The sequence below is a fragment of the Narcine bancroftii genome, chromosome 4 (assembly GCF_036971445.1).
Source record: "Narcine bancroftii isolate sNarBan1 chromosome 4, sNarBan1.hap1, whole genome shotgun sequence".
Classification (NCBI taxonomy): Eukaryota; Metazoa; Chordata; class Chondrichthyes; order Torpediniformes; family Narcinidae; genus Narcine; species Narcine bancroftii.
Window position 1 is genome coordinate 77,714,210 of NC_091472.1, and position 27,996 is coordinate 77,742,205.

Consider the following 27,996-nt stretch of genomic DNA (forward strand, 5'->3'; position numbering starts at 1 on the left):
GATTCCAATCACCAACCACTCTCTGGGTAAAATAAATTTCCTCTAATATCTCCCTTGAACTTTCCACTGATTACCTTAAAGCCATGCTCTTTTGTATTGAGCAGAGGTGCCCTCAGAAAGAGGAGCTGGCTGTCCACTCTATCTATTCCTCTTAATATCTTGCATACCTCTATCATGTCTCCTCTCATCCTTCTCTCCAAAGTGTAAAGCTCTAGCTCCCTTAATCTCTGCTCATAATCCATACTCCCTAAACCTGGTATCATCCTGGCAAATCTCTGCACCTTTTCCAACACTTCTTATAATGAAGTGACCAGAACTAGACACAGTACTTCAATTGTGGTCTAACCAGAGTTTTGTAGAGCTGCTTCATTACCTTGCAGCTCTTAAACTCAATCCCTTGACTTATGAAAGCTAACGCCCCATAAGATTTCTTAACTACCCTGATTACCTGTGAGGCAACTTTCAGGAATCTGTGGACATGGACTCCCAGATCCCTCTGCTCTTCCACACAACCAATAATCCTGCCTTTAACTTTGTACTCTGCCTTGGAGTTCGTCCTTTCAAAGTGTATCACTCACACCTCTCTGGATTGAACTCCATCTGTCCAGCTGATGGAACTTCTCAGCCCAGCCCTGCACCTATCAATGTCCCTCTTCAATTTTCTACAATACTCTACACTATCCACAGTATCACCAACCTTGGTGTTGTTTCCAAACTTGCCAACCCTCCCTTCTACCCCCTCATCCAAGTTGTTAATAAAAATAACAAATTGTCTTGAGTGGTGTTGAACTTTGAGAGTGGTTGGAGTCTTCTCATTCAGGCAAGTAGGGAGTATTCAATTACACATCTAACCCATGCTTTATAGATAGTAGAAAGGCTTTGGAGTAAGTACTTTGCCATGCATATCCAGCCTCTTTTGAAGACTATTAAGGGGGATGAATCCCAGGGCCTGATGGGATATATACCAAATTATTGAAAGAAGCAATTAGGATATTGCTGGGGCTTTGACAGATTTTTGTCTCCTCACTAGCAACAGGTTTAACCCCAAAGGACCAATTTTTCCTTTATTCAAGAAATGAAATGGGGATAAAACAGGCCTAGACCAGTGATCCTCACTTCTGTAGTACGAAAGTTATAAGAGAAGATACTGAGGGATAAGGCATAGCCAGATTAAGTATAGTCTGCATGATTTTGTGTAGGGCAGGTTATGTCTTTACAAAATTTATTATTGAGGTGAGAAAGGTAGTAGGTGAGGGTAGGGCAGTGGATGTTTCCTGCATTTAACAAGGAGCCTCATTGTAGTCTGATCCAGGTGATACAGATGCATGAGATTCACAATGAATTAATAGGATGGATTCAGAATTGCTGGCTTGTTGAAGATCGAGGGCAGTGGTGGGTGTTCTTTGCTTGGAAGTCTGTGGCTAGAGGTGTACTGCAGGGATTGGTGTTGGGACTCCTGTTGCTTGTGATTGTATATAATGGCTTGGATGAGAAAGTAGGTGGGTGGATTAGTAAAGCCCCCTTTCTATTGGTATCCCAGTTAATTGGCTGTGTAGTGTCCTGGGATAGGAAGCCCTTTGTGGCATTTCCACTGGGCAACTCTTAACTAGGACACTAATTGCTTTTCCACTGAACACAGCTCATCCCTGGGGATTGGAGTGTTCTCCTTTCAACTGGAAACAGGTGACCTGTTGTCCTCTTTCCACTGTTTTTATCAGCACATTTCATCAGCAAGTGCTGGGGATATGAGTAGGGGTAGAAGTGGTTAATCCCCGCCGTGAAATGATGTCATTTGATGCCGACATTCGGACAATGTTCCATTTCCACTAGACCCTGTCCCAGTAAATTCCTAGTCAATTCTTGGGACAGGGTAACAGTGGAAAGGGGCTTAAGTTTGTAAATGACACAAAGATTGGTGGAGTTGTGGACACAATAGGATATTGAACAGTTACAGAAATGAACAGAGAAATGGCAGATGGAGATAAATTTGGACAAATATGACTGATTCACTTTGGAGGTCAAATATAAGAGGAAAGTATACAGTCAATGGCAGAACAAAAATATTGAAGGTGCCTGGGGATCCAGGTGTTCATGAAAGTCAACAAGGTGGATATAAACACAGCAATTGATGTGCTTGGCTTCATTGGTCGGGGCAATGAGTATAAGAGTAAGGAAGTCATGTTGCACCAATACAAAACTGGATAGGCTGCATTTTGGAGTATTATATAAGCAATTCTAATTGCTCATTACAGGAAGATTGTAGAGGTTTAGGGAAAGGAAAGAAGAGATTTCCCAGGATGCTGCCTGAATTAGAGGGTATAAGCTATGGGCAGAGGATGGACAAATTTGAGTTGTTTTCTGTAGAGCTTTTGTTAGCTCTTTAAAAACTCAATTAGGCTCATGAGACATGACCTTCCCTACTCTCCCTGAGAAGACTGTCTCCAAATGCTCATAAATCCTGTCTTTAAGAATCATCTCCAATAGTTTGCCCAACACTGATGTAAGACTCACTGGTCTCTTATTTCCCAGGATTCTCCCTATTACCTTTTTTTAAACAAGGGGACCAAATTTGCCATTATCTAATCCTCCAGCACCTCCCCTGTGGCCAAGGATCATTGTCAATGCCCCAGCAATCTCATTCCTCGATTCCCATTGCATCCTAAGTTATGTCATTTGGTCCTGGAGACAAATCAATCCTAATATTTTTAAGAAGATCCAACACTTCTTTCTTAATCTCAGATCGTCCAGCACATAAGCTTGTTCTATTCTGACCTCACCCAAGGTCTTATGGTCTGGTGAACACTGAAGCAAAGTATTCATTTAGGACCTCCCCTACCTCCTCAGCCTCTAGGAATACGTTGCCCCCTTTATCCTTAAGCGGCCCTATCTTTTTTTGAATATTTTATTTTTGATTTTACAGACTCCTGCATTTCAAACAACACAGGAGAACCTTAGTTCCCTTTTACAGAGTATATTATACTGAGTCTTTTTGTTTCTTGCGTACCCGGTATCCCTGTTATAGATTGTCAAATACAACATTTGATTGAAAAGTTTGCTTTAAGACTTCGGTACTCCACGCGTGTGGGCAGACTTCTGACTTGCGCCCATTTTGAGATCCAACCAATTCTTCAGTCCCAATTACGGATGTAAGTTGGGGAGTACCTGTACTTACTGTTAAAGGGAACAGTCATGTGTGCTCTGCACTGACGGCCTATTCCCCTTCCCTCTCTAGTCACCCAGTTACCTGCCTCTTGTGTTTTGGGTGTGACTATCTCTTTATAGCTTCTGTCTATCACCCTCACTGCCTCCTGAATGACCTGGAATTCATCCAGCCCAGTTCCCCCACACAGTCTGTAAAGAGTTGCAGCTGGATGCAGTGTCAAGGACACTGGTGCTGTCCCAGATTTCCTACATCCTGTAATCGGTGCATTCCACTGTTCTAGCTGCCATCTCCACTGCCTACTCTTTGGTACAATGCAATGATCTTGCCTGTTCTACGTCCTCTGCCTCTGCTTGCTAGAGCCTCTAGAATCAAAGCCTCTAAATCTCCTACCCTACACTTGGTTGCTCTACACTGGCTGCTTAGCTTGAGCTTCCCTTTTTATATGCTGTTGGCTCAATTGGTAGCCCTGACTCCAACCAATTGTCACTCCGCTTACTTTTCAAAAGCTCCTGGAACAAAGCCCAGCTCCTGACACACCAGTTGTTGAGTCCTGTAATTAATAGAGGATTTGTATTTAAGGTTGGAGTTTAAAGGAGATATGCAGGGATATATTTCATTTTAATCTGAGTAGAAGGTTCCTGGAATGGGCAGCTGAGGTTAATGTTAGAAGCAGAAATGATAGTATAATTTAAGAGGCTTCTAGATAAATAAATGAATATGCGGGGAATAGATGACTGGATAATACACAAGCTGCAGAGATTTAATTGAATTTGAGCTTTGTATTTGTGCTGACATTGTGGCCCAAATAGTCTTTTCCTTGCTGAACTATTCTGTATGTTTGTGTATCCCTGGTATTTTTTGAGCTGGTCCAGTTGAGTTTCTGGTCAAGACCCCATTGAAATTGAGTAAAGTTGTTCACTATTTAATTGTCTCATGAGATGATATTTGCAGGAGATTTTGCAGATATTTTTTGGAAGTGTGTAGATTATATGCCTTCCTAAATTATGGGGGATCTTGAGTTCTGTGAAATTACCGAGGAGAAAAGGCATCCCAATATTTGTTCAAACCACGAACCCCAAATTCGATTTCCCTTAAAAAAAAAACCTTGGAAAATTTAAAAGCTGTATGCTTGCAAGTATTTGTAAATGTAATAACTACAGGTACACAATTTTTTATCCGAACATCCAAAATCCGGAAAGCTCCAAAAACTGGCAAGTGGGGAGAGGGACCGGCAGTGTGAGTCGGGCAGGCGAGGGGCGGGGGGAGATGGCAGCACAATTCGGGTGGGCTTAAATCTGGCTTTCCAAAATCTGGAAAAATCCAAAATTCAGAACACACTGTCCCCTAAAGGTTCCGGATAAAGGATTGTGTACCTGTACAGTGAAATCACCAAATGGAAACTATGTTACCTACTTCCATGAACAGATAAAATTGTATTTGGAAGCAGTCAACTAGTAAAATAATGCTCATATTGGAATAATGCTTCCTAAATCAAATTGTATGCAAAAATAACACAAAAATATCAGTTAAAAAAAATCTTATTAGCAATTTTTATAGTAAACTGAGCAGCTCCCATAAATTCAATATTATGCAAAACAATTTGTATTTTTAAGGGATCAATCAATTTATCATGGAGATAAATTTTAAGAAAGTGTAACCAATTAAAAACAAAGCAAAAGCAGTCAAAAACAACCAGTGTTTGGCTTGAAATATTGAAGGAAAAATTCAAAGTTGTACATTACAAAAATGAAATTATTTGCCTTGAATGCTACATTAGTAAAGAGCAATTATTTTAAATACTACTCCTTAGAACTTCAATGGTGTAAGGCTGTAAAGGCTTTTCCAATCTTGTGATTAGATTTTTTTCTGGAAGAATGAAAGTTTTCCAATTATTTCTGTGATGGATTATATCATATTTTATGTTGTATGTTTTAAAGGAGATAAATTGTGGGGGGGGGGGAGGTTTCATGTAGGTCACAAACAAACAAGACACTTCACAAAACAGATAACATTTAAAATGCAAGAGCTCTGCTCAAACCAGACACTCAAAGGCCAGGGTAAATGGATTGTTGTTTTGGGGGCAACAGATGAATGGGCTCAACATCGGGTCCGGTGCCGCAATCTGTCTGGGTGTAGTTTGCTGTTCGAAGAAGGCGTGTGGTTTTGCAAACCGAGAGAAGAGAGCGAAAAGCTGGCAGCTTGTTTAAAACCCCATTTTGAAGATAGGGAGTGAGTTCTATGGTCAGCCTGTTGAAACAACCCATGTGGTCCATACAAGAGGAAATGGCTGGCTAGAGTGCTTCACCTGAAATAAGGGAAACAAAAAGGAACTCTGTGGTGACCTGCAGAAGAAAAGGTTATCATTTGGAAAACCCTGATGAGGCAAGTTTCTTCAGCAATTCACTGAAGTAGCTGATTGGAGGGAATTGGTTTATGTGTGTCTAATGAGCAACTAATCTTTCTCTGAAACCAACGAGAACCTTCCTGAGCGGTAACCAATTACTTTTAAACACCAGAGCTGGGTGAAAATTCCTAAATGTTAAATTCTGTGCACAGTCTAAGAATTGCCTGATACCAGTGAATTTGGAGGAGTGAGAAGTGAGATTGGACGTGAGAATCAAAGAACTTTTCTGAAATTATACACATTACATTGTGCGCTTAGAATTAGAAGGGGGTTAAGTTAATAGTAATAAGTTAAAGTTTGATCCTGTTTTTATGTTTAAAGAAAATTTAAAACTACTTTTGTTTAAGTAATCATTTGTCTTGGTGAATTTCTATTGCTGCTGGGTTTTGGGGTCCTCTGGGCCCATAATATTTCACATAACTGGAAATTCAGTTGAGTCAACCCTATGCTCCTGACCTATTTCTGCTTCAGTCATGCATAGGATAATATTTTCCTTTTAGAACCTTATTTGGGAATGACCATTGTTGGATACTTGTGGGACAGCTGGATTTTCCAATGTAGCTCTGGATTGGGACCTCCCAGGTTGTCTTTTACTTTAAATTCCACAATCCTCTGCACTGCCCCGTTAATTATTTTGCCCCAGGAAGCACAAATCCATCTCTTGCTACTAAAGCAAGTGTTATGTAAGCAAAGCATTATGCCATTTTCTCTTGAACAATGTTTCAATATCCATATCATTTCCATATATGTTCAGTATTCTGATTCTTTATAACAATTGTCCCTGAAGCAACAAGTGGCTATTCTATATGAAACAGGAATACTTCAGTCGACATAACGATTTTAGTTCATATTTGAATTCAGTACATTGAGCTTGACTCACAGAATTACTCCCTATTTGTTACTCTTTGAAAGTAGACCTAATATCTTGTAATGTTTGCTTATTTTTCCTATTTGCCATTCCTCTTCAGGGTGGTACCCTCATTCAATATGATGGAAAGCTGAGACTACTTGAAATTGCTCAGGTACCTAAAGCACATGTTGATGAATTTAAATCAGTCACCAAATTCAAGATCTTCAACACCAATAACTTGTGGATTTCTTTGACTGCAATTGAAAGACTACAAAAGCAAAATGCTATCGATATGGAAATAATTTTAAATCCAAAGGTAACCTAATTTATAAAATTATATGGTTGAATTTCTGTTTTAAAAGTTATAATTTGTTAATATTATTCACCAGGATTCTAGTAAAATGCTGTACACAAAAGTGCTGAAGAAACTCAGTCGGGCTGAATGTCTTTGACTCCCCAAGGGTCCCACGTGATCTGCTGAGTTCCCCAGCACTTTTGTGTGTGCACTAGACCCCAACTTCTGCAGATTTTCTTGTTGAATTCTATTGGAAGTGATTCACAAGAATTGCTGTTTGTCATCTTAAAAGATCATATTGTAGGTAATCTGCAATATCCCAGAAACTAAATTTACCCCATATGGATTGTTTTCTGTTTGGAATATTCAATATTTTAAAAATATTTCGGTGCGCTTATGAAAATTTACATCAAATTAGAATAATGTGTTTGGATTGGTTATAACTGAACTGTCTGGGTGTATCACACACTTGCTTCAGTATTGGCAGATTATACTTTGAAGTTCTATACAAGGATTTGAACATCTTGCCTGATATTTTGTGCAGTATTGAGGAATAGCTGCATCGTGAGAAATGTCTGGGATGATAAATTTGTGAAAAAACAGGGCTCTTCTACCAGTACTGCAGTCTGTACACCCCTCAATAGAAACATCTGAAAGCACAATAGTTGCCATATATCACTTGTTATTTGTGAACTATCGCTATGTGAAAATGACTATTTAACATTGAATATGCTAAAAGAAATTTAGACTTGTGAGGCAAGATGTTTAGAAGGGATGAAATGTGCAAATTGAATGTGACTGGTTTCATTGTAGTTTTTTTTGCTGAAGCAAAAAATGCTTTTTAATAATGAGAATTTATTGTCATAAACATCATGAAATTCGATGTTTTGCAACAGTATCATCGAGCAAACATTCATATTATAACCATCTTACAACATTACTATAAAAAAGTAAAAAATAGTGCACGAAGAGTAAGGCAATGTCTTTGGTTCATTGGTTAGTCAGGAATCTGATAGCAGCAGGGAAGAAGCTGTCCTTGTGCTGTTGAGTGCTCGTCTTTTGGCTCTTGTACCTTTTTCCCCAATGGTAGCAGAATGAAGAAGGCATGGCCTGGGTGGTGGTGACCTTTGTGGATAAAGGCTGCTTTTTTAAGACAATGCCTCATGGAGGGAAGTCTGTGCCTGTGATATCACAGTCTGAGTTGGCAGCCCTCTGGAGTTTATTCTTGTCCTGAGATTTGGTGCCTCCATACCAGGCAGTGATGCAACCAGGCAGAAGCTCTCCACAGTAATCCTGTAGAAATTGAGGAGCGTCTTCGGTGGCATATCAAATCTCCTCAGACACCACACATAGTATAACTGCTTGCAAGCTGCCTTTGTGATTGCATCAATGTGGAAGCTCCAGGACAGATTCTTGGAGATGTTGACACCCAGGAATTTGAAGTTCTTGACCCGACCCTCTCCCCTACTGAGCCCTTGATGAGGACTGGGTTGTGTTCCCGTGACTTCCAGCTGAAATCCACCATAATCTCCTTGGTTTTGCTGACTTTGATCGCAAGGTTATTGTCGTTACACCATGCAACGAGCTGATCTGTCTTCCTCCGTACACTTTCTCATTGTCGTTTGTGATACTGCCGACAACTGTGGTGTCATTGGCAAACTTTTAGATGGTATTGGAATTGTGTCACACAGTCATGTGCATATAATGAGTAAGCAGTGGGCTCAGCGCACATCCTTGGGGTGTGCCTGTGTTGATAATCAGTGAGGAGGAGATAGTGTTTCCCATTTGTACTGTCTGTAGTCTTTCGATGAGAAAGTGAATGATCCAGTTGCAGAGTAGGGTACAGAGGCAGAGTTTGTGACTTCTTGACCAGCACTGAGGAAATGGTATTGAAGGCCAAGCTGTAGTCAATGAGGAGCAGTCGTATATATGAAATGCTGTTTTTGAGGTGATCCAGAGCTCTGTGGAGCAATTGTGATGAAAAGGCAAATTGCAGTGGGTTCAGATCTTTGCTTAGGTACATGTTAATTCTGGCCATGACCAGTCTCTCAAAGCATTTCATCACAGTAGAAGTTAGTGCTACTGGGCAGTTGTCATTGAGTCACTGCTCTTCTTGCATCCTTTTTGAAGCAGGAGGGAACCTCTGACTGGCGCACTGAGAGGTTGAAAATGTCCGTGGCGGAAATTTTCAGTACCCTGCCTGGCGTGCCGTCAGGGCCTGATGATGCCTTGTGAAGGTTTACCCTCTCGAATGATGTTGACATCACCCTCAGAGATGGATATCACAGGGTCCTCAACCTTTTCCCTATAACTTTTGATAGTTTTGTATGCAAATTTTTTATTGTCAAAGTAAAAATTCTGAACATGTTGTTATAATCTGATATGTGTATTATTAATTGTGTGTGTATAATAAAGAACCACTATGCGGTTTGCACGGGAACAAAAGTAGACTATGTTGGAAATAGAGTGCGTTTTGGTTCAAGCACCTCAAAAAATGGTGTTTAAACATTAAAACCAATCAAGGTGTTTCTTCAAGGAACAAATGTTACATGGTGTTAGAAGTATGTAAGTAAGAAAAGACAATAGTTCACATCATGGATAAGTTAAATGCTCCCATACTGATGCAGTTTACCACCAATCTAACCGATAATTGGAAGCACTTCAAATAGCGATTCAACATTTATTTAGAGGCTGGTAGAACGGGAGAGACCAATTTTTGGGGGGCGGGGGAGAAAACTGAAACTATCTATATTTCTACACGTGATGAGTGAAAATGCCTTGGACATCTGTAACAGTTTTCAAATTGATGAAACAGCTTTCACATTGGACACTTCGATGACAAAATTTGAGGCGAATTTTGTTCAAGTAAAAACGTCACATTGGAAAGATTAAAGTTTTTCTCCTGTGACCAGAAACAAGATATGAGCTTCGACCAATACTTAGCTGAGCTTCACACACTGAGTAAGTCCTGTAAATTTGGAGATTTGAAAACTTTCTCATTAGAGACAGAATAGTTTACGGAATTCCAGATAATGGGCTTAGAGAAGAATTTGACACTGGAAAAGACGGTGAATATGTGTAGGGCAGCAGAGACCACACGAGCACAAGCTAAGGAGTTGCACAGTGCATGCAGTGAAAACAGAGAAGCAGAGCACCAGGAGTGTCCCCAAAACTACAGCAAAGCAAAGAGGTGGGCTCAAACAGCAAATGCAACAGGTATGGAGATAGACCTATTCCAAACGTGTGACCTGCTTATGAAAAGTCCTGCAATAAATTGGGAAGAAGAATCATTTTATAAAGTGCTGCAAAGCAGGGACTACCAAGAGAAAGGTTTACACAGTGGACAAAGAAATGGAGGAATTCTCCATGGATTCATTGCAGATTGCTGCTGTTGGAAAAACTGAATGGATTGTTCCAGTGACTGAGACAGTAAGACAGTAATTCCATTTAAGATGGACTCTGGACCCCAGGTGAATCTGTTATCTTTGGATGATTAAAAGACCCTTAGCATAAAGAGCAAGCTTTATCAAAGTGAATTAAAAGTTACATGCTACACTGGATAGAATATTCCAGTAAAAGGGTGATCTTCAAGCACAAAGGGCAGCATCTAAAGTCACAGCTACTGATTGTAGGAAAGAAAGTACAGCTGCTATTAGGTTTGAGTGCATGTGAAGAGCTCAACCTGGTGAAAAGAGTTTTCATAGTGGCTTCACACACTGAAGATGAGCACTTAACCCTCGTGGAAGAATACACAGATGTCAAGATCCATGTCGATGAAACAGTGGCTCCTGTTGTCCATGCATGCATGGAACGGATGTAAACCATACAGAAAATTGAAGAACCTACAGATTGGGTCAGCTCACTGGTCATTGTGCAAAAGAAAAATGGTCCATTGCATAAATGTCTGGACCCAAGAGATCTCAATAAAGCCATCAAGAAAGGACATTTTAAATTGCCAACACGGGAGGAAATCGTGTCCCAGTTTGCAGGTGCCAAATGGTTTAGCATACTCAATTGGGGTTTTGGTAGATGAAGCCAGATGAGGCAGGTTTGAGACTATGCACTTTCAATACTCCACAAAGAAGATACCACTTCTATTGGCTACCATATGGGATCTTGTCTGCACCACAAATACTAATGCAGCAAATACATCAGTGGAAACACATATCAGACCAAAAAGGACTTTTTAACCACCTCAGAGACTGATTGAAAGTTGCTGCATGGAAAGAGGCTGGCCATGGAATGTAGATACCCTTATGTAGACATAGAGTTGTGCTTTTTTCTTTTTTTTTAAAAAGGGGAACGTTATTATGTGTGTATAATAAAGAACTACATTTCCCAGTAGGCAATACACACATTTTGCACGGGAACAAAAGTTGACTACGATGGAAGTAGAATGCATTGTGGGTCAAAACGGCTCGAAAAATAAAGTTGTTAAAATCACACAAGATTGTTCTTCAAGGAACAAACATAGCAATTTATATCTGAAATTATGTATTTTGCTTGGTGTGTTGCCAGAACACCAGCACACTTAACCTCTGTTCCTCCAATTTTTGTGTCTGGTAACTCCATTGGTAGTGTTATTATGCCCTGCCATGGGCTGCTTCCATCTTCAAAAGAAATAAATGCACATTTGTTTGTTTTTCTACAGACATTGGATGAAGGTCTGAATGTGCTTCAGCTCGAGACAGCTGTAGGTGCAGCTATTAAGTGCTTTGAAAATGCATTGGGTGTTAACGTGCCACGTAGTCGTTTCTTGCCTGTCAAGACCACCTCTGATCTCATGCTGGTGATGTCAAACCTTTATAGTCTTAATGCTGGATCGTTAACAATGAGTGACAAACGAGAGTTCCGAACTGTGCCTCTGGTGAAGCTGGGAAGTTCCTTTACTAAGGTAAAGATATAAGTGATGCCCTTCAAAATTAATTCGTTGGCCTTTGCACTATCTCTTTTTTTAGCTTTTTACTTTTTGCATGGTTATAAACTATACTTTTCAGATCTAACCCGCCAAACTGACATTGACTTGAAAGGGGAAAAAAAATGGAGAATAAATGAAACCATACTACAGTAAAACTGGTATCTGAAATTCAAGCAACTGGCAAAAAAAATTGTGGAAAATAAATGAAAAAAAAATAGGTAAAAATATACATTTAAAATTGTAGAAGTAAATGTCTGAAGTATCACAAACCTTTGAAGATGGGAGTAAACATTCATCCAGTGGAGTGCCTTGGTCATGCTTTGCTCTTAGCAGCTGTTTGAATAACATTGTCTGAAACAGCAATGGCAATGCCTAGGATGAAGTCTATTGGGGTGATTTTCTTAGTGCCTATTTATCCCTGCTTAGCAAGAGTTGCTCCACTCAGAGGCTTTATCTGTAAAGTGGGAGTGGGGGGGGTGTTTAATTAAAATGTTATTCTTCATTTTCCAAGTGACTCCATGAAAGAGGAGGAACCTGCAGATGCAGCGATGGTCAAATGTTTTCAAAGAATGTGACTGAAATTAACATAAAATGCTTTAAGATTTAAGTAAAGTTCGTTCAGTGTTAAGTACAGTATACCATTTTTGTCTTTTAATTAATTCTTAATGCAGGTTTATTCATTAGGCAATGTAAGCAACAGGAAAATGCATTTATCTGGTATCTACCAATCCCTATTGGAGCCAGATACCAGGGGTTTTACTGTTTTGCCATCAATTGTGTAAATTTTCATAGAATTGGGAATCCTGTTTAATGCTCCTGGTACCTGGCTTTCTCCATGCAGAGTTGCTCTTTCTGCAGACACAAGCAGGTTCAATGTTTTGAACAGTAGTGATCTGCACTGAGGAAGCATCATTAGTGATTGAAGAATTATCTAACGTATAAAAGAAACCATCCCTGTCAGGATTTTTTCACGATCTGATGCAGTGCATAATATTGCATGAACTGTTTTAATTCAACTTGAAATGGAAGAAGCACAATGCCCTTCAAATCCAAAGGTTAGTATAATAGCAATTTTGTGAGCCTCAACTGTTGCTAGCAGTTCAAGTCTCTTGTACCAATCTAATAACTGTTGCAGAGACAGGGTTTCATCGTGACTGTGTTGGGAATTAAATATTTTAACTTTAGAGAGATGGAAAAGGAATGGTCATTGTAAGGGGGTAGAGAAGATGCAAGCTTAGATATCCCTCATTAGATGGGGAGAACATATTGTAGGCCTACAGAAAGCTTTTCAACATCAAAGACACAAAAGATTGTGCAAGGAATTTTAATAGACTGCACAAACCAATTTAATAATAGGAAAAGCAAATTCATGACGTGTACAAAAGTAATTGTAGCTCTTTCTGAAACCTGGGTTTGAAATCTAAGGGAATCAAAAGTGAAGTTTTAGGCACATACAAAGGCAAGCATTTGTTCGATTAATACATGGAAATTTGTTGTAAACTACCTCTGAGTCAAAAAAAGTGGTCCATACAATGCTAACAAGTAACAGGCATAATCTCATAATGTTACAGCAGTAAGTTTGATTGGGGAAAATTTAATTCAGAGGAAAAATGACTGGAGTATATGAGGGAAAGTGGAAGATGATAATAACAGCTACTGCACTTGTAAAAAGGAAAATCTTTAATTTTTTTTTAATAGAGACATTAAATAATAATGACATACAGGGAATTGGCAAATAATTTTACTGTTTGTCTCTCTCCATGGACACAGCAACGGTTTTGACCAGTGGCTCTCAACCTTTTTCTTTCCACTCATATACCACTTTAAGTATTCCCTATGCCATAGGTACTCTGTGATTAGTAAGGGAATGCTTAAGGTGGTATGTGGGTAGAAAGAAAAAGTTTGAAAACCAGTGTTTTAATTGTATTTAATTGACTCATTATGTGCAGGGTTTCATAACTCCAAAGGAAATGGGCCAATGACAATTTTTATCAAGCAAAATATTTCCATAACAATCGGATCAAGAGCAGTAATCTTCAACCTTCCCTTCCCATTCACATATCATCTTAAACAATCCCTTACTAATCACAGAGCACCGATGGCATAGGGATTACTTAAAGTGGTATGTGAGTGGAAAGAAAAAGATTGAGAACCACTGGGTTAGACTCGGGAAACTTCCAGACATAGTTGAGAACGTTAGATTTAGAGAAGGAGAAATTAGCTTATGATTGGACTGGATCTCAGGGTTTTAGAAAAGGTGGCTGTGATATGTAGTTAGACACTTTTGCAGTCATTGAACAGCAGAAAGTTTCTGCTCCAGTGGCATGTAAAAATGTTGGGATGAAATTTTTAATGCAAATTACATCCTGTAATTTTTCCACTCGTACCCCTACACATATTTTTACAGAGCGGCTGCAGTGTAAATTGATTGCAGCCACTCCATAAGAAACAGGCCTAATGAATATGATGTTTCCCCTCCAACAAACTCCGCCACACAGGAGGCTGTGTAAAAGTGTCCGTGTAAATGACCACACTGGGACACACTGGAGGTAAGTATGCTAATTATTTTGGAATAATTCTGATGCATGAATTGCAATCTTCCAAAGTTCCATAGATCTTAAATGGGAGGGTCTATTTCATGGAAGCAGGTCACTTAAATCTATTTCACTGACACTTGACAAATCTGAAATTGGATAGGTGTGGACTAGTATACTGCAATATAATGCAAATTCTTTGGGTGGAGAATGCAGAGGTATTAACAAATAATGTAGAATAGGTTGGATGTGTGCCCATTTTGGTCATTCTTTGTTGAACATAATGAGGAAGGAGAAATTTACATTTTTCATCTAAGAAAAATTGTTTTTAAACTTGAAATTACAGCAGTTGGTGTGGTTCTAACTTGTTTTAAGGGTGCATTTCTTTATTTTAAATTCAGTATTTTTGAAGTTAAATTGAATTAACTGTTGGTTTGTTTGGTGTATAGATGTTAACGTGGTAGGTGGGCCAAAATAAAATGTAATGATAAACTGTTAAAATATAATAGTTAAGTTGATGTAAATTTATTTCTTTTACTAGGTACAAGATTACCTGACCAGGTTGGAGAGTATACCAGATATAATTGAATTAGATCACCTTACTGTTTCAGGAGATGTTACTTTTGGGAAGCATGTCGTATTGAAGGTTAGTGAGAGTTAATGTTACTACTTCTCTAAATTAATGTTCAAAATCACCAAATATTTTTGTATCACAATTGGCTGTGTTGTAGTTAATGAAATTAAAACAAGATATTTGGATTGAGTCACATAATTGAAGTTATGAAATATTGGAGAAACCTCAGCCAACTTTTGACTCACTGAAGGTGTTCCAAGTAAACATGAATGAGTTCTTTTATAGTTTTGAAAAGAAAAATATGCAAATTCCTGCTCACTGAACTGGCAGTGGTTATACATTTCTGGTATCAAATTAGAATCTTATCTAGATAGCTAAGACAGTTAACTAGTAAATTGCACCTATTATTGTAAATATATTGATTTTTGAATTTTTAAGAGCCAGTTTTTATGTTTATTTAGTCAGTAATCCTATGAAAACCATATGTATTTAGTATCTTTCACAATTGCTCTATAGCCAGTGCACATATTTATAATACCTCCATTTTAAGTGCAGTTAAACAAAGGTAATGAAATAGTAATATTTGCCAGGGGAATAGAATAATGTAACAAATGTTTTGGATTCATCTGAATGCAAATGAATTTAGTTTATCTTCACAATCATTTGCAGTTAGATAGTCTGATGGCAGGTTCAACATTTTGTATATTTTGTTGGTTGAGCAAGTACAAGATAAAATACTGTATATCAATATATTAATGTCATGGAACATCTTAGACTGAGAATTCCCCTTTGTGGTTTGATCCCATACCCTGAAACTGTGCTGGTAGGTTAATTGGCTACTCTAATTTATCCTTCAGTTCAGGTGAACAGTAAAATGAATCAAGGGGCAGTTGATGGCACGTGAGAGACAATAAATTGTAGGGATGCAGGAAAAGGAGACTGTCACTAATGGTTTGCTCCTCTGGAATCAGATTATGGCCAAAGGCCTCACTTGTGTTTTTATAAGACATGCCTCTATTCCACACCATTAGTTCATCGAGCTTCCATATCAGCAGTTTTCTTTATGGAAAATTGTAAAACATCAAAGGGGAAGTTATGTCTGGTTGTGGGATCCTGTTGTCAGTGCTGGAAATTCTGGAGGGGTGGTAGATAAGGACAAGGGGAATCCTGTTTTTGTTGCGTCTGGGGACAGAGGTGGCCAGGACAGATGAGCAGAAAATTGAAGAGGTGATGCAGGCTATATTTTTAAAGAATACATCAACTCAACAATTATTTCTTTTTATTTTAGGGAACAGTCATCATCATTGCAAATCATGGAGACAGGATTGATATCCCTCCAGGGGCCATATTGGAAAATAAGATTGTTTCAGGCAATCTGAGAATCTTGGATCATTAGAACGATGATCCTAAACTGCTGGAATGAACAACTGAAAATTCCATCATGGGATTAGTAGCACAAGGAGAACCAATTACAGTCGTGTGCTTTGAATTAATGAAGGTGTTCTGGCTTTGAATGTGAAAACCTAGTTCGCTCTATTCCAAACCTGACTGCTCTTTTCAAAATGACCTGCCATTTAAAAATATATAACAGAAAGCGACTTTTTCCTTGAACCTTGAACTTTAAAAATCTGCTAATTCTTCTGGAGCTATATTCCAAAGTTCTCCAGTCAGAGTATGTGCTCTATAATGTCACTAAAATGTAATAAAGTGCACTTTGAAAATTTATTTTGTTTGCAGTTTAGAATGTTTTTTTAAAAAAACATTATACTTACCAAAGCAATGTGCAGGCAAGGTAAACTATTTGAGCACCCGTCTTCCCAATATACACACTTTGAGATGGGGAGGGATGAAGAGAATTCAAAAGGTTTTGATTTGCCATCGTGATTAAACTTACTCCCAGGAATTAAGAAATTGCCACAACCTCGAAAGCCATGATCGGTTGCCTTAAGGGAGAATCAAAACAACCCCGCAACCAAAACTAAAATCAACAGTTGAAAGAAATTAGAGGTTAGTGTTTTGTTCGTTAAGAAGAGCCTTGTTTTAGGGGATATTGCAGAGGGGGAGCAAAAAGGATTCCAATTCAATGTATAACTAGCTAGTCGTGATGGAAAGCAACCTTATCCTCATTAAGCAGGATGAACACAAAAAAAGAGACCTAGTCAGCAGATGATTGAGGCTTTCTTCTCCTTTCCAGTAGAAGAACAACCCATTTAGATGAGCTAACATGTAAAAACAATGCTGGAGCAACTCAGCATGTCAAACAGTGTATTTTATATAGCAAAGATAAAAATAACATTATGTTGCATTAGGATTGAGCCCTTCATCAAAATAAAGAAAAATGTCACCAGGCATCTGAATTAAAAAGGTAAAGGGGAGGGACATGGTCGTAAAGGAAGGATGCAATAGGTGGAAAAGGTTGGGGGGGGTGGAGGGATGACTAGGTGAATAGAAAGAGAAGGGGATGGAAAGCTGAGGTAAAGATTGGAAGAGAGAGTAGGTGAGCAGAAACCGGAAAAGTTGATGTTAATTCCATCTGACTGGAGAGTGCCCAGGTGGAAAAGGAAGTGTTCCAATTTATGGGTAGTCCTGGCAGGTTAGTACATGAGGCCATGGACAGACATGTGAGAATGGAAGTGGGATGCAGAGCAAAGTAGTGATCTCCCAGTCTCTCCGATGTAGGGAAGGCCACAAAGGGAGCACTAGATGCAGTAAATCAATCCTATGGATATACAAGTGAACTGTTGCTTCACTTGAAAGGCCTGTTTGGGGACTGTGGTGAGGTGGAGGTGTGACCACAAGTGTGCATCTCCTGTGGTCATGAGAAGGTGCTGGAGGGATGATTGATAGGGAGTGATCAGTCCTTACAAAAGGCAGAGAGGGGAAGATATGTCTGGTTGTGGGATCCTGTGTTGTCAGTGCTGGAAATTCTGGAGGGGTGGTAGATAAGGACAAGGGGAATCCTGCTTTTGTTGCGTCTGGTGGCAGATGGTGAGTTGATGATGGTATCTCAGTCATTTCAGAAGATCTGGAGAGAAAGACCTCATCTTTGGAACAAATGCAGCAGAGAAATTACAAGAAGGGAATAGAATCCTTGCAGGGGCCAGGGTGTGAGGAAGTGTAGTCAAGGTAGTTGGTGGATTTATAATGTTGGTGGAAAGCTTGTCTCCTGAGATGAAGACAGAGATCCATAAAGGGGAGAGTGTTGTTGGAGGTGGACCTGGTGAGTTTGAGATCAAGGTGGAAGTTGGCGGCGAAATAAATGAAGTTGACGAGCTCATTGTGGTGCATAAGGCAGCCTGGATTTAGTCATCAATATAGTGGAGGAAGAGATAAGGGGCCTTGGCTGTGCAGGCTTGCAGCATGGATTGCTCCTCAAAGCCCACAAATAGGGAGGTGTAGCAAGTTCTGCCAGGTGGATGAGAAGTGTGGTGGTGGTAGAGGGTGACTGCTCTTTCTGGACCAGAGACCTGACCAAAGTGTTTTAAGACTTGTATGGAGATGGAAGTATAAATGGATTGGACATCCATCATGAAGGTGAAGTGGTCCAGTTAGGGGAATCTGAAGTCACTGAAGAGGAGGGCAGGTGAGGTATTGTGGTAGGTTGGAAGGGATTGGACCAGAGGAGAAAAGATAGTCAAGATGAGGCAAGAGGAAACAATGTCTGGATGGTTGGGTTTGTGAATCTTGGGTAAAGGGGCAGTGCAGGAATGGGAGGTGAAGGTTGAACTATTCTATTTGATATTTACATAGATATGATGCAGAGAAGACCAGAGTGGATTGCAAAGAATTAATTTGCTTTCTATCTGAAGATGATATCTTTGGTTTGAGCAAAGTAAAGGCTGTTCAAACAATTCTCTAATTAGATCACCAGAGGTCTTGAAGCACCAATGATTTTATTACAAACCTCATTAAAATTTAATCACTTCCATTTAACTTTTATTTTGATAGATTACTGTTAGATATTATCAAATCCTCAGCAAGCTTAGTTTTAAATTATAGCAGCAGCATAGAAGGGAGACAAGATGGTGTTCAATGCCATAAGTGTGGAATTAGGCACAGTAAATGTGGACTTCACTCCTTGCAGCACATACTGATTTTTTTTTGCACTGCATGAAAATAAACAGGCACTTGACTATATTAAGGACAGCCACCATTAATACTATTTACAGATGGCACAAAACTCCACAAAATGATCTCCAATCCATCACTTCATTTATAGGTATAGATTGGAAAAAAAACCTTAACCAAAATGTTAAGTGTAACCCAGTGATGGCTTTTAAGCACAGAAGTACTTTCCTAAGCATCTATTTTAGGAGCCTGCCATATGCTACTCCCTTGAGAAAAGAAAACTATTGCAAATATATTGTTGCTGTCTGCTGAGGATATTACAGGAGACTAATGTTGAAACACTTGGATTTTTAAATTCTGAACAACTGACTGGGCTGTGGGAAAACATACTGTACATCATATTTGCAACCACCACTTAAAAGATCTTTAAAAATGTATAGAAAGGTCTGTAAAAAAATAAAGCTCCTGGATTATTAAGTCTCCCATTTCTGAATTATTGTGGCATGAACTTACAACTGCTTAAAAGATATTTTATAAACTGTACCGTCATTTTTTTTTAAAAATAGTGTTAGGATTGATTGCACAAGGTTTAATATACAAATAAATCAGATGCAAAGCATCATTTAGTGCTACATGCAGTCTTCCAGTCAAGCCAAGTACTGCTTTTGGTCCACAGCTATTTGAACCTATTTAAGGTTTTAAAAACAAAACACTCAGCTGAACATTAGCTCTCAGAAGGACATTTTCTCTAAAACATGCCTCAAATTGGTTGAGAGATGCTGCTCCAGTGAAGGACTGTCATTTGTTTATTTGATTCTGAGGGAAGTGAAGGTCTTGGATCATCAAAAGTCTCAGCATGCAGAGATGTTCTTCAGACTGTCACCTTTTCTGCTCCCATATTTCCGTCATGTTAATGTCCAAACTCTCAAGGCCTTTTAATGCTTGAATATTTCCAGTGTAGAAAGCAAGGTCTGATGCAACAAGCCTGCAGATGAAATGGATTGTCAAATTAGTTTTGGCTATGAACCTGGTGTGGACTAGAATGCACAATTTAATGCATCTGTGACAACTATCTCTTTGTGCCTCTCAGCCAATCTCCATATACATTTATTTTGCATAACAGAAATAAGGAATGTCACTCTAAGTCTCACACCAGCTCTGATATCAAACTTTTATATTTAGTGCTTCATTCTGTGAATACCCTGGTTCAACAAACAAATGAGTAAAAATTGGGTTGCTTCAATTTGTTTAAAGCAATTGGGATGCTAAATTTTAAACTAATTTGTGATATTTTCCAGTTCAAAATAATCGCCATCGCATTTCCACCAATTGCATTCAAAGGCAAGTCTAAACATTAAGCTGATGCTTTTAAATGGCGATAACACTAATAAACATATTTTAAAATTTTATCAATGTTATTTTAAATCAAATCACTGAATTTTACAATGATACCTAGACATAAAAAAATACAAAAACATTTGCTGGAAAATTAATTTTAAAAATAAGTTACTCAGTGGTGCTTACATTACTATTTCCAGCAGCATTTATCAAATCCTAATTACTATTCTTAAACATCTGTGTTTTAAATGTAAATATCTGAAAAATTACACTATAAATTCTGCCGAATCATACTGATGAATCACAGACTATGTTCAGCCACATGCAAATACATTCATGGGGAAACTATAACAATCTGTGCCATCAAAAATGTACAAACCCATGTAAAGGCCCTCCATCATTCACCACATTTAAACGGGTAAGTTGTCTCTTCAAGTGAACTTTAAAACTTGAATTGATTCTCAAGAACAGCATCTAAAAGTTCAAAAAGAGAAATGTTAAATTGTACTTTGGTCCATTTTCCTTCTACAAGTACTACATGAAGTTTCCAGTGAACTTATACAACTGGCCCCATTGCCAACTGACCTTTATAATGCTAAAAATAAAACACTGATGCTTTCATTTTCAAATCACATGGAGGGGCAATACAAAAATTGAAACTATAGTAGTACAATTCTGTAATTAAATGGAAACAAGTATATTTGGAGTTGCAGAATCAAAATTTTACAACATAGTAAAAAGGCCCTTCAGTTTATGCCAACCAAGCTGACTACTTCAATTAGTCCCATTTGCCTGCATTCAGCCCATATCCATGTGTATCTCTCTAAATATACCTGCCCCTCACAATATTATAAACCTTTATAAAATGTCCCATTTCATCCTCCAATGTTTCATAGAGTAAGTCCCAGCCTATTAGACCTCCTCTTATAAGTAAAGACTACCAGTCTGGAAAATTCTTATGAATCTTTTCTGCACCCATTCCAGCTTGCTACCATTCCTGTACCTGTAGTTGGTGATTAGAACTGTGCCTGATACTCCAAGTGTGGTCTCACCATCTTCTTGCACACTTGTAAAATTATATTCCTGGTCCTAAATTCAGATCCCTGACCAGGGAAATGCCTTCACTTCTGTGTGTCACTTTCATGGAGTTATGTACCCATACTTCAAACTGTTCAGGGCATTACCATTTATTGTGCAAGTCCTACCCCAGTGTAACCTACCTAAGTGCCACACCTTGCAGTTGTCTGAATTAACAGATGACAACACCTCTTCCACAATAATCCTGAACAGTGGTGCCCTGCAAGGCTGTGTACTCAGACCTTACTATCTTATACACTCATGATCTCTAACTTCTACAAGTTTACATATAACATCATGGTCATTGGTCAGATCTATGAAAAGACAGAATATTGAAAGGAAACAGAGTCCAGCAGCATGGTGTCAAGAATAACAACCTTTCAGAGGTGTGGCAAAGCAAAGGACTTCGATATGCATGTTTTGATTGAGCTCTCAGAAGACTCAAAATGACCATTAAACTCTTAAAATTAAGAATTTGAATTAACAAACTGGTAAATGACTGGAAACTGCTCACAACCTACTGGGTAACATTGCATTGAAAAAACAGCAGAATAAGAGGAAACCCTGCTACCAAGTAAAGGTTGAGATATAACACATTACAAACAGAGAATGAAAAAAAATACACCAATTAGAAGAACGGGCAGGTAAAGGCAGAGGAAGTCATCTAGGGTGATGCAATAAAAACAGCAGTCGATATCTTTCTTCTTTGGCTTGGCTTCGCGGATGAAGATTTATGGAGGGGGTAAACATATAATCAAAAAGAAAAATATTTTTAGACAATATTATATGAAATTTTTAACAAATATTGAACTTCTAAAATTAGAAGATACAGAACGGGTTGATTTAGATGCCCCTTTTCACAAGAGAAGAAATTGAGAGAGCTTTGGGCACAAGCTTTAAAAAATTTCCAGGGGAAGATGGGTTTCCTCCTGAGTACTATAGACAATTTAAAGATTTATTGATACCTCACGATGGATGTATTGAACAGGCGGTGGAGACTCAGACCCTCCCAGAATCTCAACTGCTATAATTACAGTGCTACTAAAGAAATGTAGAGACTCATTAAAAATTTCATCATATACACCTATATCACTTCTGAATGATGATTATAAAATATTAGCAAAGGCACTAGCTAATACATTAGGACAATATCTACCAAAATTAATACATGCAGATCAGGTGGGATTTGTTAAAGGAAGACACTCTTCAAATAGTCTGGTTAGACTAGTTAATATATATGGCAAAATCAAAGATGAATCCAAGTATAACAGTCTCCCAAGGCGCAAATAAAAGCATTCAACCATTTAGAATGGTCTTTTTTTATTTAAAACATTGGAAAAATTTGGTAGAGGCAGAAAATCTATAAACTGGATAAGAACTCATGATCATAAACCACAAGCCAAAATTATAGCTAATCATCAGATGTCAGTGGTTTTTCCCTTGAGCAGATCAAATAGGGAAATGTATCCTCTGTCCCCAACACTTTTTATCCTTGCGATTGAACTGCTGACGGAGATTATAAGAAGAGATCCGGATATTAAAGGTTTCAAAGTTGGACAGGAAGAACATAAACTTAGTTTATTTGTCTGACCCAGTTGAAGCATTGAAAAATATGAAAGAATATCAGGATATAACATAAAAATAAATATGAACAAGTGTGAGATAATGCCACTGATGAATTTTGATTATGAAAAATATTAAAAAGGTGGTTGATTTAAATGGAAGATAGATGGAATCAAATATTTAGGAATTATGACATAATAATTTATAGAACTTATATAAATTTAATTACACTTGTAGCAGCCCGCTAACTGCTAAATGGCCAACAAACATGGCGACCGTGCAACCCTGCGGGGTCCAATGACCATCATCCCAGGTGACCACCTGCATGGTGGGAAACAAGAAGCAACAGTGGGAATGCCATCCAATTGGAGATTGGTGCTACCGTGACATCACTCCTGTTATCACCAGTGGGGAGAGAATATAAGCAGAGCTGCTAGTGCAATAAATCAGTCTTCGACTCCTCGTGTGTGTCTTCTTTCCACACTTCGCAATAGCACGCACGCTACATTGGTGACCTCGACAGGTCCAACCAGAAGTTGGACCTGAAGATGATCAAGCAGCTCTTCACAAGGTTTTGTTGGAGCTGCCAAATTTCTGGGCGTCGCAGCCACATGTGTGGTTCGAACAGGCTGAAGCCCATTTCCACTTTCGACAGATCAACACCGACGACACACTTTACTACACCGTGGTGAGCTCGCTCGACCAGAAGACGGTAGTAATGGTCGTCAACTTCCTATAGCAGCCTCTGGAGCAAGGCAAATACAATGCCCTCAAGGAACTCACGACACGTGCGCACCACCCAATTGTTGCATATGGATGGTTTGGGGGACAGGGCCCCATTCGCCCTCATGAGCAAGATGCTCACCCTTGCTGAGGGTCACAGGCCTTGCCTGCTCTTCGAGAAGATTTTCCTGGAGCAGCTGCCTGAGGATATCCAACTCTTGCTCGCTGACAAGGACTTCAGCGACCCCAGGAAAGTCGCAGCCCAGGTGGACGTGCTCTGGAAAGCAAAGAAAGAAAATGGAGCCTCTGTGGAGCAGATCACAAGGCCCTGTACACAACTGGCAACAAGGCCACAGCAAACAGAGAGGCAAGTGGACCCCCTGACCCAAAAGTATTACTATTGCCCTTCATCGAAGGGCAATGGCAGCCTCTGGCCACCCAAACTCAAATACAGCACCTTTGACCGGGAGCTACTGGCCTTGTACCAGGCAGTCAGGCACTTCAGATATTTTTTGGATGGCAGGGTCTTCATGGACCACAAACCGTTGACCTTTGCCTTCCACAAAGTGCCTGACTCATGGTCAGCCAAGCAGCAGCAACACTCTCATACGTGTCTGAGTTCACCACAGATATCCAACACATTGCAAGTAAGACCAATGTGGTGGCTGACACACTGTCCCGCTACATGATTGAGTCTGTCCAGGCCCTGTCCTAGGGAATAGACTATTTCACCCTAGCCAAGGCACAACAGGAGGACCCTGAGTTCCCATTATACAGAACAGCAGTTTCCGGTCTCAGGCTGGAGGATGTCACCAGATGCTCCTCTGTGATGTCTCCACCAGCAAACCCTTCCCCATCGTGGCGGCAGGAGGTCTTCAATGCAGTGCACAATCTGGCACACCCGGCCATCAAGACTTCTGTTAAAGTGGTGGCCGGTAGATTCGTCTGGCACAGCCTTCAGAAACAAGTCAGTCATTGGGAAAGACCTGCACGCTCTACCAGATGTCCAAAGTGCACATCAAGGCAAACACCCCCAGATTTTTGAGGTAGCGCAGTGTTGGTTCAACCACCTCCATATTGATATTGTAGGGCAGCTGCTGGTCTCCTATAGGGTGAGATATCTCCTCATTATAATTGACCGCTCCACAAGGTGGTAGGAGGCGGTCCTGCTGGCCAACACAACCACCGACACCTGTGCCAGAACACTGATTAACACCTGGGTGTTGAGGTTAAGGGTCCTGGAGCATATGACCTCCAAAAGACATACACAGTTCATTTTGGGGCTCTGGGCGGCGTGGCCAAGTTGCTGGGAACCCAGCTCCACCATACCACAGCTTACCACCCTTAGGCCAATGGGTTGGTGGAGACTTTAATGCTTCTGCAACTGAGATGGTATTCAGTGCACCGTTGGTGATACCAGGGGAGTTCTTGGCTACTGCCAAGGACCCAGAGGACCCCACAGCCTCATTGATTAAACTGAGGGAAAAACCAGGCACTCTAGCACCTACACAGCTTTTGCCACACAGCCAGGCCAAAGCCTATATCCCAAAAGACTTCGAGACCTATGAGTAGGTTTTCGTTCGGAGAGGGGCCATACAGAACACCTCTGCAACAACCGTATGAGGGGCCATATAAAGTAATCAGGCACAATGGGTCGATCTGTGTGCTGGATATTGACAGTAAGGAAGAGACTTTCACTATCAACATGGACATCAAGCAGAGGTAGGCCACCGAAAATGGCGAACAGTGCTCCAATCGCCAGTTCTGGGGGGGGGGGTGGGGGTGGTGTAGCAGCCCGCTAACTTGGACACGACCCAGTACACGAAATGGCTGCTGAACGCAGCTGGGGCCAACAGCAGGAAATGACAAGCAACAGCTGGAACACCACCCAATTTATCGTCAGCGAGGAGTGATTATAAGCAGAGATGCCAGTGCAATAAATCAGTCTTCGACTCCTTGTGTGTGTCTTCTTTCCACACTTTGTGGTAGCGCGGACACTACACATTCCTCTTTTAAAAAAAAATAGAGAAAGATTTACAGAAACGAAAAGACTTGCCGATTACTTTAGTAAGAAGAGTCAATTGAATTAAAATGAAGGTGATGCCAAGATTACAGTATCCTTTTCAATCATTGCCTATTGTACGACCTAAAAATTTCTTTAAATTATTAAATAATTACACAAGGCAAATTCCTATGGAATAACAAAGTGCCAAGAATTTAATTGGGAAAAGCTTACAATGGGATTATAAACTAGGAGGACCTAGGCTTCCAGATTTTAACAAGTATTTATCAGCACAAGCAAGATTTTTTATCATTCTTCTTCAAAGAAGACAGTCCCCCCTCTTTAATCCAAACAGGAATGAATTCAATAAAAGCAGGGACAGCAAAGGACTTTATTTACAAGTGGAATGTTAAGTTAATAACAAAGAAACCCTGTATTAATACATATGTATTAATATCATGTATTAATACATATGATTAGAAAATGGCAAGAAATAAATGAGTGTTTCGGGAATAAAAGCAGGTATATCATTATGTAAAAATTGTGGCTGCCTATGACATTATTAAGAAAATATTGAATTCATAGTATGATAAAGGAATAAGATATATTGATGACTGTTATGTGGCGGGATCTCTGACGTCTTAAGGAATAAATATGGAGTAGCTAATGGGTCTTTCTTTTCTTTTCTCCAGCTAAGATCATTCCAAAGAGAAAGATGGGTTTTTGGCCCCACTTGAAATTCATGAAATGGAATGAATGATTTGGCTGGGGAGCACACCTAAATTTATAACCAAGATGTACTCTGCTCTCCAAAATGAAAGTGCAAAACCAGATTTACAGAGATCGAGAGAGAGATGGGAGTTGGATCTAGGTGATGCAATAATGGAAAGATGTTGGTCAGATTGGTGTTTGGATAGCATGACACCAATTATAAATGCAAGATACGGATTAGTTGAATATAATTTCCTACACCATTTATATCTCTAACCACAGAAGTTGCATAAACCAAAATCTGAAATATCGGCGATATGTTTTAGGTGTGGGACAGAAATAGGAACATTTTTACATGCAACATGGTCATGTGTGAAATTAGACCTTTCTAGCAGAATATTACTGAAATATTAAGAAGGATACAGGAGTGGCCTTCAAGGTGACCTGGAGCTTTATCTTTTGGGCAACTTTATTGAATTAAGTAATAAACTGAACTAAATACTATATTTCATTTGTTCAAATAGCATCACCAGTGGCTAAGAAATGTATTGCAATTACTTGGAAATCCAACTCCCCTTATAGCACGATGGAATGCTGAAATGAATAGTTGCATACCTATGGAAAAAATTATTTATAACAAAAAACAAATATGACATTTATCAAGATATGGCAACCATACTTGGATCATAAAGGGGCCCAATTATAATTATAACTCTGATAACAAAAAGAATAATAATAGATGCTGCTGTAGTATAAATGCAAGCGACTTCCCCATAGAATTTTTTTACAGTCAACATAAATGTGAGCCCTGATGGTGTGTGGATCTATATTGTGAAAAGGGAGGGGGCAAGTGCTGTTTTGTTTCGTTTGTTTTTTGTAAGAAAAAAATATATAAATGTATACTTTTTTATTGGATATTTATAGAAAAAACCCAAAAAATAAAATATTTAAAAAAAAAAGAATTACAATCTCTCCCTCAATGTCAGCAAAATGATTTCAGGAAATAGAGAGAAGCAGTTTGATTTCAGGAAGGAGAAAAGTAAATATCAGTAGTTCTCAGGTGAAGATGGTCACAGCATGGTATGGGAACTGTTCTCCCAAAATTGAAAAATCCTGCATAAGCCAACACACAAACTGAGCAACTCTGATTAAACACTCAGTGTCTCTGGAAAGCTACCATGATATTACAGGACTCATCCTACCCTGATCATATTCTCTCCCTTCTGTCAGGCAGATATATGTTCTTGAATACATAAGCCTCCAGGTTCAAGGAAGTTTCTTTCCTCCTGCTATTATATTGTTGAATGGATCTTATGTTGGCAAAAGATGATGCCCTGAGACTGTCGTCATAACAATATTTTGCTCTATTTACTGCACTGTTTTTGTATTTTTCTCTATACTGTGCACTTTTGAACACTGTTGTCTTTCTTGTAATTGCACTACCTGTTGGACTGCCGAGACAGCTTTATGCTGTAATTCAGTCCAATAAAACAATCCAATAACATTGCCACTCAGTCTTTGATCCACTTTCCTGTTTGACTTAGATCCTGTTGTAATTTCAGATAACCTTCACTTCCCACCATACCACTAATTTTGGTGTCATCTGCAAATTTACTAACCATTGTCATCTATATTCATGACTTGGATGACAAACAGTGGACCTAGTCACAGCACTGGTTACAGGCCTCAAATCTGAATAACACACCATTACCATCCCTCTGACTTCCACCATCAACCCAATTCTGTAACCAATTGGCCACCTCACTCTGGATTCCA

At 39.3% G+C, this 27,996-nt stretch overlaps 2 protein-coding genes across 6 annotated transcripts in view; one reads left to right on the top strand and one right to left on the bottom strand.

The window, feature by feature from the left end:
- The window catches only part of ugp2b (UDP-glucose pyrophosphorylase 2b), a 64,786-nt gene extending 48,323 nt beyond the window's left edge, over nucleotides 1-16,463 (top strand). For all 3 annotated transcript variants that reach the window (XM_069931711.1, XM_069931712.1, XM_069931710.1), the window contains exons 7-10: nucleotides 6,536-6,733; nucleotides 11,364-11,606; nucleotides 14,706-14,810; nucleotides 16,027-16,463. In XM_069931711.1, coding sequence (XP_069787812.1) covers nucleotides 6,536-6,733; nucleotides 11,364-11,606; nucleotides 14,706-14,810; nucleotides 16,027-16,134 — 654 coding nt within the window. In that variant the 3' untranslated portion in view covers nucleotides 16,135-16,463. The remainder of the gene's footprint in view (nucleotides 1-6,535; nucleotides 6,734-11,363; nucleotides 11,607-14,705; nucleotides 14,811-16,026) is intronic.
- Nucleotides 16,464-19,380: 2,917 nt separating this feature from the next.
- The window catches only part of vps54 (VPS54 subunit of GARP complex), a 136,196-nt gene continuing 127,580 nt past the window's right edge, over nucleotides 19,381-27,996 (bottom strand). For all 3 annotated transcript variants that reach the window (XM_069931701.1, XM_069931698.1, XM_069931699.1), the window contains 2 exons: nucleotides 20,524-20,618; nucleotides 19,381-19,791 (listed from right to left, as the gene is read on the bottom strand). In XM_069931701.1, coding sequence (XP_069787802.1) covers nucleotides 19,686-19,791; nucleotides 20,524-20,618 — 201 coding nt within the window. In that variant the 3' untranslated portion in view covers nucleotides 19,381-19,685. The remainder of the gene's footprint in view (nucleotides 19,792-20,523; nucleotides 20,619-27,996) is intronic.